Genomic DNA, 14,637 nt, shown 5'->3' on the forward strand with positions numbered 1-14,637 from the left:
AGAAAAAGCAACGCGTTATCAAGCTTGGTGGTACCTCACTGGCTCACTCTCTAGTCTATTCTCCCCACTTAATTTGACTTCTTCAGATACACTCTCACCCACTTATGCACTCTCTTCCTTTTGGGAGGCTCTTTCCTACTTTCCTTGCATTTTCTTTACAACTTTCCAAATCCCCTATAAATACCATCAACCACGTTTCTTTTTCCATAACCTCAATTTCATTTCATTTACACTTGCAGATTTGCCTTTTGTTTCCTCTTGCAAATACAAAATACTTGCAATGTCTTCAAGTGTTCTACTCAGCCTATTCCTCTTCATTTCTCTACTCCATTTGAGCTCAGCAGCAAGAAAACTAACACAAAATGACCAACAATTAAAGTTCCAGTACCATAAAGGCCCTCTTCTCACCGGGAAAATCTCCATCAATCTCATATGGTACGGTAAATTCAATCCATCCCAACGAGCCATAATCTCTGATTTCATCACTTCCATTTCCTCACCCACCATCAAACCCCAACCATCCGTCGCCACGTGGTGGAAATTAACGGATAAATACTACCATCTCGCAAACTCACAAAACCTCGTGTTCACAAGAGGGTCACACATCCTTGACGAGAATTACTCATTCGGAAAATCACTCACCAATGATCAAATCATGAAGCTAGCATCCAAGGGCTCAAAGACAAACGCCATCAACGTGGTTCTCACTTCGGCTGACGTGGTAGTTGATGGGTTTTGCTCCAGTAGATGTGGGACACACGGTTCTTCAGTAGACCATAAATTTGCTTACCTGTGGGTGGGTAATTCAGAGACACAATGTCCAGGTCAATGCGCATGGCCCTTTCACCAACCTATTTATGGGCCTCAAAGCCCACCGTTAGTTGCACCAAATAACAATGTGGGCCTTGACGGCATGGTGATTAACGTGGCTAGTTTATTGGCTGGGGTCGTGACGAATCCATTTGGAAATGGGTACTATCAAGGCCCCAAAGAAGCACCTCTTGAAGCTGGTTCAGCTTGTACTGGAGAGTTCGGTAAAGGGGCTTACCCTGGCTACGCTGGGAACCTCTTGGTGGATCCAACAAGTGGTGCAAGTTATAACGCTAACGGCGTCAATGGAAGGAAATATTTGTTGCCCGCACTCTTTGACCCGACAACCTCGGTTTGTTCTACTCTAGTATAACAAAAACATGGAACTCGAATCCTCTCCACGGTGCATCAAAATCATGGCTCGTGTTCCTCTTCCTCACTGGTTGCTTGCTTTATTCAACATTTCCAGTCAATCAACATAGTCCATGTATATGTGCTTGCCTAATATAGGAAAATCACTATGGATATACTCTTATTTTATTTATTTAATTTTGGTGAAAATATACTTTTTATTTGTTATGGATTAGTATTCTTTGTTATATCAATGAATAAAATGTGGAATTATGCTCTTCTCTCAAACACAAAACACTCGCGCCCAACTGAACTTTCCAAAATACCTCTGCGTGAGAACCCACGCAAGTGTAAAAAAAAATGACTTAGTTTTTACACATGCGTGACTTAAGTCACGCCGCGTGAGTTAACTCACGCTAGTTTTCAAATTCCAAAAGTGACATAGCATTGAATACGTACATAGAGGAATACATATTAACTAGATAGTTGGTCTTTTGGAATTTGAAAACTAGCGTGAGTTAACTCACGCAATCGAGTTTCTGGTATTGGTTCTTAAATACTATTTGGTCCAAGGGGGAATTGGGATACCTAATAGTACTAGTACTACTGCATTGCAATATCCAAGAAGCAAGATAACAATGTTTTTCTCTGTTTAAAATAGTGTTTTTTTGTGGCAAAGTGAGCGGTCTCGAAGCAATCTGAAATTATCAGCACTTTAGTTCCATGGACTTGGACAAGTAGTGATCAAAATTATTCTTCTCTTTCAAGGCATGGTTTAGATAAATCGTTCATAATAATGTCTTTGATAGTAATATTTGTTTTTAGTAGACAAATGCCAAAAATTAATATGTTAAGAGAAAATGTTAGCCAAAAATTAAGTTTAGATAACTCCTTATATAAATCCTTTAAGTTTCAAAATAAAGGATTTGTCTAAGAACAACTTTTAAGTTAAAATAACATTAAGAGAAAGATGAGTATCTAAACTATGTTAGCCAAAACTTAAAAGAAAAATAAGAAAGATGATTTAGATAAATTTGCTTAAGTTAAAATAACATGTACAAAACTTTAGATTAATTTTCTTAAGTTAAAATTTCCTTTAAAGAAAAAAATGGATTTATCTAAACCATGTTAGCCAAAACTTAAAAGAGAAATTATTTTTCGAATGCACTGACATATACAAGAAATTTGAGAAATTTTAAGACATATTCAAAGTTAAAACACTAAAATTATAAGAAATTTTGAGGTTACAAGAAAGATGAGTATTGTGGAGTTTGTTTGTGAATGACTGGACTAAAATGATTTTTGAATAACACAAAAAGAAAATATAAAAGAAGGAAAATGCAAGTGTATGAATTCATGATAAAATTGGGTGTAAGGAACCGTTAGTGGTGGTCGAGAAAGTGCAAAAATAATCACAAACAATGAGTCAAAATTTCTAAGCGAAATTACAATGAGGAAACTAAAACTGGTACAAAACCTCACTTTCCTTTTCTATTTTAAGGATTGAGTTCTGCTCTTTACCCAAATGCTTTTGCTCACTCCCAAAGTAAAAGTCCAAAATACCCTTACGCATGTTAACTCACGTAGCGTGAATTAACTTACGCTAGTTATAAGATGAACGTGACTTAAGTCACGCTGCGTGACTTAAGTCACGTTGCGTGCTGTTATCAGCCAGACAGACCACATTCTGCCTCATTTTCAAACAACAACACACACAAATCTCAATTTTCTCTCAAATTACCCAACTCCAAAATTCCTTCAACTTCAAATCAAACAACACTACAACAACAAGAACAAGTAAGCTTTCACTTAAATTATGTTGGTATGATAGATTTTTTGTTGTTAATCTAGAATTTGTTAGGTTTATTGTTTTGTTAAAATTTTAATTTTTTTTGCAAGAAATGATAGAATGCTACATGCAGATGACTTATAATGCTTAATTGTTATGATGTTTAGATGTTTGCATGATTATGTTAGATTTTTTACACTTAGATTAGATTTTTTTTAGATTTAGGGTTTGTTTAAATTTTGGTTATTTTGTTTTTTGCAATATATGATACAATGTTACATGCAAATGAGTAATATTGCTTAATTATTTAGATCTTTGCATGTTTATGTTGTAGTTATCATTTTTAGGGTTTATGTATAATTTGCACTCCAAGTGTTTGATGAAATGTTTGAATGAGTTTTTCATTGATTGTGTTTAATTTGTAATTGTGTAGATTTGAAGCAATGGCCGGGTGGATCGACGTTCATGCACAATTCAACGGCGGAGAACCTCAGAGGTTGAAGGTTCGGTGCCTTGATGTAACGTTAAGAGGGCTCAAGGATCAACTGAATGAATTCAACCAAGCACTCAACCCCAGAGACACAAGGAGGGTGCAAAATGTTCGGTATAGACGTCCAAAGCACGACCAGGGGAGGGTATCATTCACTTGGGTGGAGTTAAAGAACGACGAAAACGTGACGAGCATGTTTTGGGAGCACACCAAGTTCCAGTGGATCGATATGCGGGTGACGCTGCTGAGATCAACTGAAGATATCATCAACAGCTTGATTCCGCCAGAAGATCGTCATTAGTTAGGGTAAGGTGCATTCCAACTACAACAATTGTCTTACCTCTGAAATGGGGTAATTCAAACTTGCCAAACGGCCAGGACTCAAGCATTCCGCTCGGCATTCATGTTTTTCCTTTGAAAAGATTAAATTATTGTTAGGCTGGTTTAGATGAAGGTATTAAGTGTCAAGGAATGGACCTCATTTCGGTGGCACTTGAATACCTTCATCTAAATCAAGCCTAACAAGAATTTATTCTTTTCAAAGGAAAGCATGAATGTCGAGGGAAATGCTTGAGTCCTGTTGTTTGGCTAGTTTGAACTTACCCCATTTCAGAGGTAAGACAATTGTTGTAGTTGGAATGCACATTCCAACTGCAACAATTCTCTTACTCTGGATGGGGCAATTCAAACTTGTTAATCGGCATGATTCCAACATACGATAAGCTTCTTGAATGCTGGTATTCAAGTGTTAAGGAATGGACCTGTAATATCCCGCTTAACAGTAACGGAATATTACCCATTAGACGCGTCAGAGGACAAATGATCATGGAAATGTCTATTAATGGCATAAGTCAGGTATGAGCTAGATATCAGAGATTAAGTGCTATAGAACGTCAAGTACGACGGAAGATGTTTTTATGAAATATCAGTCAAGCATGGGCTTATGTGTCAGTGTCAGGTAAACACGACTAAGGCGAAGGGCAAAGTGGTAAAACGTCGCAAGCGACTATATAAGGCCACAAGGGCCATTTTCCTTCATTTCTACCCACACTTTCTCTCTCTAGGTTTTTGGGAAAACCTTTCTCTCCTCCTTCTCTCTAGAATTTTGCCTCCCTCTCCTCTCTAAGACATCCAATCTTCCTTTAAAACATGATCAAGCATGGCTTAGCAAGCAAGAAACAAGTGGAGGAAGAGATTAAAGCATGGTTTGGAGGAAAGGGCTAAAGATCAAAATGAAGAGGAAGCTAGGGTTTGATGCTAGATGCTTGAGAAGTTGCAAGGAACATGTTAGGTGAGTTCCATAGATAGTTTACCTTCCTTTGGGTTGAGTAAATTCATGTTCAAAGTATAGATTTATGTTTATGAGAGGTTTAGAACCCTAATGAACTTTTGATAAATTCTTGTTGATTCCATGTTAAATTGCTATGAAATAAGTTTATAAATGTATATACATGTTGCTGGATGAATATGGTGCATTGCATGATCAAGTAGGATCAGTTTTGGGTCAAAATTGGAAATTTGGTACCACAGACCCGAAGAACTACGCTATTAGCGAAATTCTACGCTAATAGCGAAATTCTTCAGGCAGGCCACGCCCCAGGTGCGCTAATAGCGCAGGCCTCTGACCTTGCCATTGTGCTTTTGGCCTGTTGGCCCATTTTAGGGTCCGTGGTGCATTCCAAAGCTTCTCTTTCGACATTTTATAACTTTATAACCCCAAAACAACATCTAGGCAATGCACATAACATCAAACGATTCTAGAAATGAAAATCATGGCAATCTTAACATGAGTGGCAAGAGTGATTCAAGAGAGAATAGCCGAAGTACTCGGGTAGCAAAGAACTAAGGAAGGGAATAAAAGTAGAGCCTTGACATAGCTTGTCAAGAACTAGAATAGATAGTAAAGAATAGAATGTTAGGCATGAGTAGTATGCTTGATTAGATGCGAAGTGATATAGAGTATTCTCTTCGTATAGAAACTAGAGAGCCATACGAGTATGGCAAGACGTGAATTGATTAGACATCTCTTCACATAGCAAGTTAAATAAGCATATAGTTTACCTCTAGTCGGATCGTATAGGTATCCGAGGTAAAAGAGATAGCTAGCATAGATTTATTACTCATGTATTTATAGACCAAAACTTTAAAGTTAAGGTGCCATGTCTCTTGTGTCCACACTAGGTTGGCTCAAGGGGTTTCCATTAGGTGAAACTGGGTTAGCCGTAAGGAACCCGCATGTCACTTAGTAAGAAAGATGTAGTGGTCGTGTCTCTTGTGTCCACACTAGGTTGGTTCAAGAGGTTTCCATTAGGTGAAATGGGGTTAGCCGTAAGGATCCCGCACGTCACTGCAGGAGTGCCGTTGGTTATACCTTAGATAGGTTTCCATCGGATAGATAGGGATTGCGCTCGGGGTTACTCCACTCGGGGCTTTCCGTAAAATGAACTCAGATAATAATTGTTTGTTAAACGCTAACTTTATGAATGAATCGGACTGTGCATATTATTAGATATATTATGTTATGTCATAGAGCCTTGACGTAGATCGTCAAGAATAGTAGAGCCTTGACGTAGATCGTCAAGAATAGTAGAACATAGACGTAGATCGTCAAAACAAGCATGATAGCAAGATAGAATGTGTTGTTAGATACGACATAGTTATGCATAGAGCAAGAATAGAGAAAGATATACCGATGACGATCTTAGGTTCCCCCTAATCGTCCGGTTTAGAATTGTGTCATGATTATAGTATGTTTAGGCCTCGATACGTAGAGCGTATTCTTGGCATTGCGGTTTTAGATTCCCCTTGACCGCCATGACACGTATAGGAAGTGAAGCCTATAACAAGTGAGATAAGATTACGACGGCCCTAGTATGCACGACCGTCTAAGTATGCAAGTCCCCACACACGTATAATCAACCGTCAGGTTGTATTTTAGACACGTGGTGACCGTAGGTTTCCCCCGAGGTTACCTATAGCCTAGGATTTAGGGGAACTCACTGAGACATTATGTCTCATCCCAATCCTCTTTTGTTTCAGATAAACAGGTTGGATTAGCAAGCTAGTAGCCGAATGGATGATGCGTCAAGTGTTCGTTCGTACCCGCTGCAGGATGAGATGGTTATGCTAGGATGCTTTCATTATACTTTAGAAAGTTGAGTTGTATTACTATGTACGAACACATTTGATTGTATTTATATTCATTCGTAGCTGTATTGTTGTAAATTTTTAATGTATCCAGTACTAAACTAACGCACATGCTAGACTTTCTAGATACGTCTAGTATGGGTGTTACATTTGGTATCAGAGCTGGTCGATTCAGATCGTGCCTTGGGTCATTAAGTTACAACAAAGGTAGTGGGACCATTGGGTTCCGGGTAAATGTTCTAGTTGTTGTTGTTAGTTGAGTCTGATCAACTCAATTTAGCATTCGACGATTAGAATGGATGCCTGAGAGCTGAATAGGACCCTGGAGGAACGAAGTATGTGAAGAAGATGCACTGGAAAGTGTGAACTCAGAAGTAAGAACTCGGAACGAGTATTAGTAAGAAGTTGATCGTGCCAGTAGGCGGCCGGTGAACTAAGTAAGTAGAAGTATGAATCCTCCGGGAATGTAAGGCAATGTTGAGAAGGGTCGTTCCGATAGTGTTGGGTAAGTTGTTAGTGACACCTTGTACCCGTAAGTGAAGAGTACAGAAATACCTTAGCAGGACCTGAAGCTTCAGTAAGGGTCGTAGTTAGAACGGAATTGTATTCCAGAAAGTAAGCGCAAGGCTACAAGATAGAGAGCAGTCGACGTAGGTTGACGGGATTAGTAGACTCTCAGGATTGGCGTTATGTTATTGAGATTATGGACTTGAATGTTCAAAGTGAACAAGGTTCTAGTGCTCGGGAAGCTACGTTAAGCGGTAATGCAGAGAAGTAAGCTACTCGTAGTAGAAAAGGATTCAGTGAAAGTTTTATGTTATCAGGAATGAAGCATCAGTTTCTAGAGTGCCGAGAATTGTATCGAATTAGGTTGATGCTTGCCATGCATATGTAGTAGAATATATTTTAGATTTTGGGAATGACTGATGTGCATTGATTTACTTGAGAAATAAAAATTTATGCAAAGTATGTTTTGAAAAATTGAGCTGAAGAAACTCATCAATAGCGAACCCGGAGCGAAAATTTTCAGTTCGTCTCTAGGGAATGCAGTGACTATTGGAGAGTTGTCTTCACCATCTTTTATGCAATGAGAAATTGTTTTTTTTGATATTGAGTGACGAATGCATATCACCCCCTAAAGTTTTCAAAAGGGAAAAAGGCATGGGCAACCATCAACGAAAATCGATTCGGTTTAACGTGACTTTGGAAGTTAATGTTTCAAGAAATAAGAATGAGTTGGACCAAGAGTTTAGAGGCACCAGTATCTAGAATGGAAGTCACAGATGTGAAATCACGAGGATTTTGGATTTCACAGAGTTAAGAGTACCCCTCGAATCTATGTTTTGCTTGATGAACTTGCGAAGGCTCGTTAGGATGCTAAGTTGTAAAATTTACATGATTTTAGAAAGACATACGCATATGGGTGATTGAAGTTGACATTTTTGAAATTCAAAATGAAATTTTGTAGGTACCGGTTTGTTACGACTCGCGTAGTTTGGGCTAAACTCACTAGGACTAAGATTTGATGACACATACGTGTTATCAACTCGTCCTGGGATTTTAGAGTAACGACTGGGACCTAGAATCAGTATATGTTTTATATATAGATGTAAATCATCAACGTCAATAACCCGTGTGCTAATTTACGAAATTTTATTAGAAAGAAAAATTAACGAGCAAGCATAGGAAGGATTGAGCAAAACATAGTATGCGAGATACGAAGATACAGTGTTAGATGCATAAGGAAGTATGTCCGAGTGCAAGATGAGTCTACCATAGGATGTTGTAAGAGCGTTTCATGGAATAGTAGATATGTAATAGCAAAGATGTGCTCCTTGAGTTAAGTTGCTCATGAACAAGAGTAAGTATGACATTGATATGTTCAGAGGTAAGTTTCCTTGAGATTCAATCTTACCAACAAAGAGTAGAGCAAGGTTGCAGAGTAGAATGCAACATAGAAGTATCGAGCAGAGTTCAAGCAGATACTAATGTAATAATAGAAGAAGAATAAAGTTCACTCGTCTCAACGGATTAGAGTATTGGTTGAAGACAACCGGTGGGAATCAGAGTAGCGCAACGGAAGTTAATTACTTAAGTTGCGAACAGTAGCCATGGAAACATGGAATTTTGTAGTAAGAATCTTTGTGAAAAATGTTCGAGATAGAAATACCATTTCAGTGGGAAGTATTATGTGGAAAGCGAGGAGTTCTCGTTATGTAAGTAAGTATAGATGCTTATGCAGCCAGTATTGATTAAGGCGAAAGTTTAAAGAAAGAATCTTCACTCAGGTAAGATGAGAAAGACTAGAGTTAGCACAGATGAATTAATCGAGTTGCCTTTTTGGTGATGTCGAATTCGTAGAAGAGCTGTTGGTTAGTCAGAAAGAGTATGTGCTATGTTAATGGAGTACGATTTATGAGTTATGCCTGACGAAGTACATACCCTCTTATACCACACTTGTTAAATGATAACGATACTTTCTAGAATGGTGTCAAGCCACGATTTTATAACTTTTAAAGATAAGATTGGTATTGAAGAACTTGGGAACGATGTTTATTTTAAAAACATGAAATTTCACATTGTTAAAACTGATGAGATACGTCGTAAGCGAGTAAGCTCACTTAAGACGTACAAACTTCAGGACCAGCTTGTTAGAGACAAGTGTGAAGGAGAGTCGTAAAACCTTTTTCAGATATAGAGACTCGTCTTGTGGTTCTGCAGTACTAGTATAGACTCAGTTTTAAAAATGATATTTTTCTAGTCATGTATTTATTCGTTCCAAGAACCTATGTACCAAAGTTTAGAAACTCTTAGAAACAAAAGCTAGAATGAGTATCGTTATTAACTAACAAGCAATGGCGCTAGAAAGTATGCCAATACTAGAAGATAAAGTTTTTATGAATGAATGACAAGGCCCATGTGATATTAGTGTCATACGGGATGCACGGATTTGTGCTAAGAGTGTTCAATGCAAGTGCAAAAGGACTTAGTAGAAAGTTTCAAGAGTATGTGAACCGCCAGACAGGTTAATAGATTGTCAGATGAATCAGTGTAGTTGAGTTCACTTCTTCATGCCAAGCTAGACAAGTTACCCATGAATTGCAGTACAGGGAGATTATGAAGAGATAGAAAGGTTTCATAAGACTATGATTAGAGATGAGTAGAATCATCAAGATAAGTAGCAACAGTAAGAAGCATAAATCGCAATGTGCGGTAAAACAGATTATGTATGCATGATAAGATGTATACATGGAAGATGTGTTAGATACACGTAAGCACTGCAGGGCAAACCTGAATATCAGTAGAACTCCAGTTTAAAGGCAAATCCTGAGTGATTCAGATAGAGAAAAGTTATTTGGATGCAGAGTTCATGCTAAGCAGAGAAGGAATAGATCCGAGACAAGCAATCCTCTTATAACAAAAGTTAGTTTAATCACTATGTTCTCAGACAGTTCTGTGATTTTGATAAAGATAGTAAGATTGAAGAGACCATATTCAATCATATGCAGAATAAGAAAGAGGATAAATTGCATGTTTATTGAGAAAGTATTCTTCAACTTTCCTAGAGTGGTTTTGATCAGATATTGTACAGCAGAAACCAAAGGAGACAAATTTTAGTTGCGATGATTGTAGATGATTTCTAAATTTCGAGGACGAAATTTTTTTAAGGGGGGTAGAGTGTAATATCCCGCTTAACAGTAACGGAATATTACCCATTAGACGCGTCAGAGGACAAATGATCATGGAAATGTCTATTAATGGCATAAGTCAGGTATGAGCTAGATATCAGAGATTAAGTGCTATAGAACGTCAAGTACGACGGAAGATGTTTTTATGAAATATCAGTCAAGCATGGGCTTATGTGTCAGTGTCAGGTAAACACGACTAAGGCGAAGGGCAAAGTGGTAAAACGTCGCAAGCGACTATATAAGGCCACAAGGGCCATTTTCCTTCATTTCTACCCACACTTTCTCTCTCTAGGTTTTTGGGAAAACCTTTCTCTCCTCCTTCTCTCTAGAATTTTGCCTCCCTCTCCTCTCTAAGACATCCAATCTTCCTTTAAAACATGATCAAGCATGGCTTAGCAAGCAAGAAACAAGTGGAGGAAGAGATTAAAGCATGGTTTGGAGGAAAGGGCTAAAGATCAAAATGAAGAGGAAGCTAGGGTTTGATGCTAGATGCTTGAGAAGTTGCAAGGAACATGTTAGGTGAGTTCCATAGATAGTTTACCTTCCTTTGGGTTGAGTAAATTCATGTTCAAAGTATAGATTTATGTTTATGAGAGGTTTAGAACCCTAATGAACTTTTGATAAATTCTTGTTGATTCCATGTTAAATTGCTATGAAATAAGTTTATAAATGTATATACATGTTGCTGGATGAATATGGTGCATTGCATGATCAAGTAGGATCAGTTTTGGGTCAAAATTGGAAATTTGGTACCACAGACCCGAAGAACTACGCTATTAGCGAAATTCTATGCTAATAGCGAAATTCTTCAGGCAGGCCACGCCCCAGGTGCGCTAATAGCGCAGGCCTCTGACCTTGCCATTGTGCTTTTGGCCTGTTGGCCCATTTTAGGGTCCGTGGTGCATTCCAAAGCTTCTCTTTCGACATTTTATAACTTTATAACCCCAAAACAACATCTAGGCAATGCACATAACATCAAACGATTCTAGAAATGAAAATCATGGCAATCTTAACATGAGTGGCAAGAGTGATTCAAGAGAGAATAGCCGAAGTACTCGGGTAGCAAAGAACTAAGGAAGGGAATAAAAGTAGAGCCTTGACATAGCTTGTCAAGAACTAGAATAGATAGTAAAGAATAGAATGTTAGGCATGAGTAGTATGCTTGATTAGATGCGAAGTGATATAGAGTATTCTCTTCGTATAGAAACTAGAGAGCCATACGAGTATGGCAAGACGTGAATTGATTAGACATCTCTTCACATAGCAAGTTAAATAAGCATATAGTTTACCTCTAGTCGGATCGTATAGGTATCCGAGGTAAAAGAGATAGCTAGCATAGATTTATTACTCATGTATTTATAGACCAAGACTTTAAAGTTAAGGTGCCATGTCTCTTGTGTCCACACTAGGTTGGCTCAAGGGGTTTCCATTAGGTGAAACGGGGTTAGCCGTAAGGAACCCGCATGTCACTTAGTAAGAAAGATGTAGTGGTCGTGTCTCTTGTGTCCACACTAGGTTGGTTCAAGAGGTTTCCATTAGGTGAAATGGGGTTAGCCGTAAGGATCCCGCACGTCACTGCAGGAGTGCCGTTGGTTATACCTTAGATAGGTTTCCATCGGATAGATAGGGATTGCGCTCGGGGTTACTCCACTCGGGGCTTTCCGTAAAATGAACTCAGATAATAATTGTTTGTTAAACGCTAACTTTATGAATGAATCGGACTGTGCATATTATTAGATATATTATGTTATGTCATAGAGCCTTGACGTAGATCGTCAAGAAATAGTAGAGCCTTGACGTAGATCGTCAAGAATAGTAGAGCCTTGACGTAGATCGTCAAGAATAGTAGAACATAGACGTAGATCGTCAAAACAAGCATGATAGCAAGATAGAATGTGTTGTTAGATACGACATAGTTATGCATAGAGCAAGAATAGAGAAAGATATACCGATGACGATCTTAGGTTCCCCCTAATCGTCCGGTTTAGAATTGTGTCATGATTATAGTATGTTTAGGCCTCGATACGTAGAGCGTATTCTTGGCATTGCGGTTTTAGATTCCCCTTGACCGCCATGACACGTATAGGAAGTGAAGCCTATAACAAGTGAGATAAGATTACGACGGCCCTAGTATGTACAACCGTCTAAGTATGCAAGTCCCCACACACGTATAATCAACCGTCAGGTTGTATTTTAGACACGTGGTGACCGTGGGTTTCCCCCGAGGTTACCTATAGCCTAGGATTTAGGGGAACTCACTGAGACATTATGTCTCATCCCAATCCTCTTTTGTTTCAGATAAACAGGTTGGATTAGCAAGCTAGTAGCCGAATGGATGATGCGTCAAGTGTTTGTTCGTACCCGCTGCAGGATGAGATGGTTATGCTAGGATGCTTTCATTATACTTTAGAAAGTTGAGTTGTATTACTATGTACGAACACATTTGATTGTATTTATATTCATTCGTAGTTGTATTGTTGTAAATTTTTAATGTATCCAGTACTAAACTAACGCACATGCTAGACTTCTAGATACGTCTAGTATGGGTGTTACAGGACCTCATTTCGTTGGCACTTGAATACCATCATTCAAGATGCTGATCGTATGCTAGAGTCCTGCTGCTTAGCAAGTTTGAATTTGCCCCATTCAGTGGTAAGATAATTGTTGCAGTTGTAAGGTGCATGTAATGTAATGTAATTGTTGACATACATGCCGTTTATGTAAATTCACGCTATTGCAATTTTTATTCAAATTCACGCTATCGCAACTTTTATTCAAATTCACGCTATCTCAATTTGTATTTGAATTCACGCTGTCGCAATTGTTATTTGAATTCACGCTATCGCAATTTTTATTCGAATTCACGCTATCACAATTTATATTCAAATTCACGCTAGTTAACTCACGCTGCGTGAGTTAACTAGCGCACCTTATAGGCTCTGCGTGACTTAAGTCACGTTGCGTTAGTTAAGTCACGCTGCGTGACTTAAGTGTATATGACAGCAAAACAGAAACATTACCCTTCACTTTTCCACAACATCCAAAATTCGAAAAATCTCCCTCCAAGTGTGATTTTCACCAAACTCAAGCAAATCATCATCAAATCTCGCAATTGGAGCATCATTGCAGGGAATCCAGTCCGAGTGGAGCATTCTGGAGCAGATGCCGGCTCCGAGGATGAGTAGTAGGAGTCCACGGGAGTAGGGTTTTGGCATTATGACTTTTGGCTTACCCTAGCTACGCTGGGAACCTCTTGGTGGATCCAACAAGTGGTGCAAGTTATAACGCTAACGGCGTCAATGGAAGGAAATATTTGTTGCCCGCACTCTTTGACCCCACAACCACGGTTTGTTCTACTCTAGTATAACAAAAACATGGCACTCGAATCCTCTCCACGGTGCATCAAAATCATGGCTCGTGTTCCTCTTCCTCACTGCTTGCTTGCTTTATTCAACATTTCCAGTCAATCAACATAGTCCATATATATGTGCTTGCCTAATAGGAAAATCACTAAGGATATGCTCTTATTTCATTTATTTAATTTTGGTGAAAATTTACTTTTTATTTGTTATGGATTAGTATTCTTTGTTATACTTATATCGATGAATAAAATGTGAGAATTTTGGTGTATCATTATCAACACTTGTCGAGTTTCTGGTATTGGTTCTTAAATACTATTTGGTCCAAGAAGCAAGATAACAATGTTTTTCTCTGTTTAAAATAGTTTTTTTTTTTTTTTTGTGTGTGTGTGGCAAAGTGAGGGGTTTCGAAGCAATCTGAAATTATCAGCACTTTAGTTCCATGGACTTGGACAAGTAGTGATCAAAATTATTCTTCTCTTTCAAGGCATGGTTTAGATAAATCCTTCATAATAATGTCTTTGATAGTAATATTTGTTTTTAGTATACAAATGCCAAAAATTAATATGTTAAGAGAAAATGTTAGCCAAAAATTAAGTTTAGATAACTCCTTTAAGTTTATATAAATCCTTTAAGTTTCAAAATAAAGGATTGGTCTAAGAAAAACTTTTAAGTTAAAATAACATTAAGAGAATGATGAGTATCTAAACCATGTTAGCCAAAACTTAAAAGAACAATAAGAAAGATGATTTAGATAAATTTGCTTAAGTTAAAATAACATGTCCAAAACTTTAGATTAATTTTCTTAAGTTAAAATTTTCTTTAAAGAAAAACTTAATGGATTTATCTAAACCATGTTAGCCAAAACTTAAAAGAGAAATTATTTTTCGAATCCACTAACATATACAAGAAATTTGAGAAATTTTAAGACATATTCAAAGTTAAAATACTAAAATTATAAGAAATTTCAAGGTTATAAGAAAGATGAGTATCATGGAGTTT

The 14,637-nt window shown here is 37.9% G+C and overlaps 1 protein-coding gene across 1 annotated transcript; it reads left to right on the forward strand.

The window, feature by feature from the left end:
* The first annotated feature begins 206 nt into the window (after nucleotides 1–206).
* On the forward strand, nucleotides 207–1,456 carry LOC146940190 (protein PHOSPHATE-INDUCED 1-like). Its single transcript, XM_085753829.1, has one exon. The coding sequence runs from the start codon at nucleotides 281–283 to the stop codon at nucleotides 1,181–1,183; it is 903 nt and encodes a 300-aa protein (XP_085609955.1). The 5' UTR covers nucleotides 207–280; the 3' UTR covers nucleotides 1,184–1,456.
* The last annotated feature ends 13,181 nt before the right edge of the window (nucleotides 1,457–14,637 follow it).

This window comes from Medicago sativa, chromosome 3 (assembly GCF_051527215.1).
Source record: "Medicago sativa cultivar Bolivia chromosome 3, Bolivia_mono, whole genome shotgun sequence".
NCBI classification, from domain to species: Eukaryota; Viridiplantae; Streptophyta; class Magnoliopsida; order Fabales; family Fabaceae; genus Medicago; species Medicago sativa.

What these genes read in the sequence shown, in the direction of transcription:
- LOC146940190 (XM_085753829.1), top strand. Translation starts at nt 281, where the DNA reads ATGTCTTCAAGTGTTCTACTCAGCCTATTCCTCTTCATTTCTCTACTC.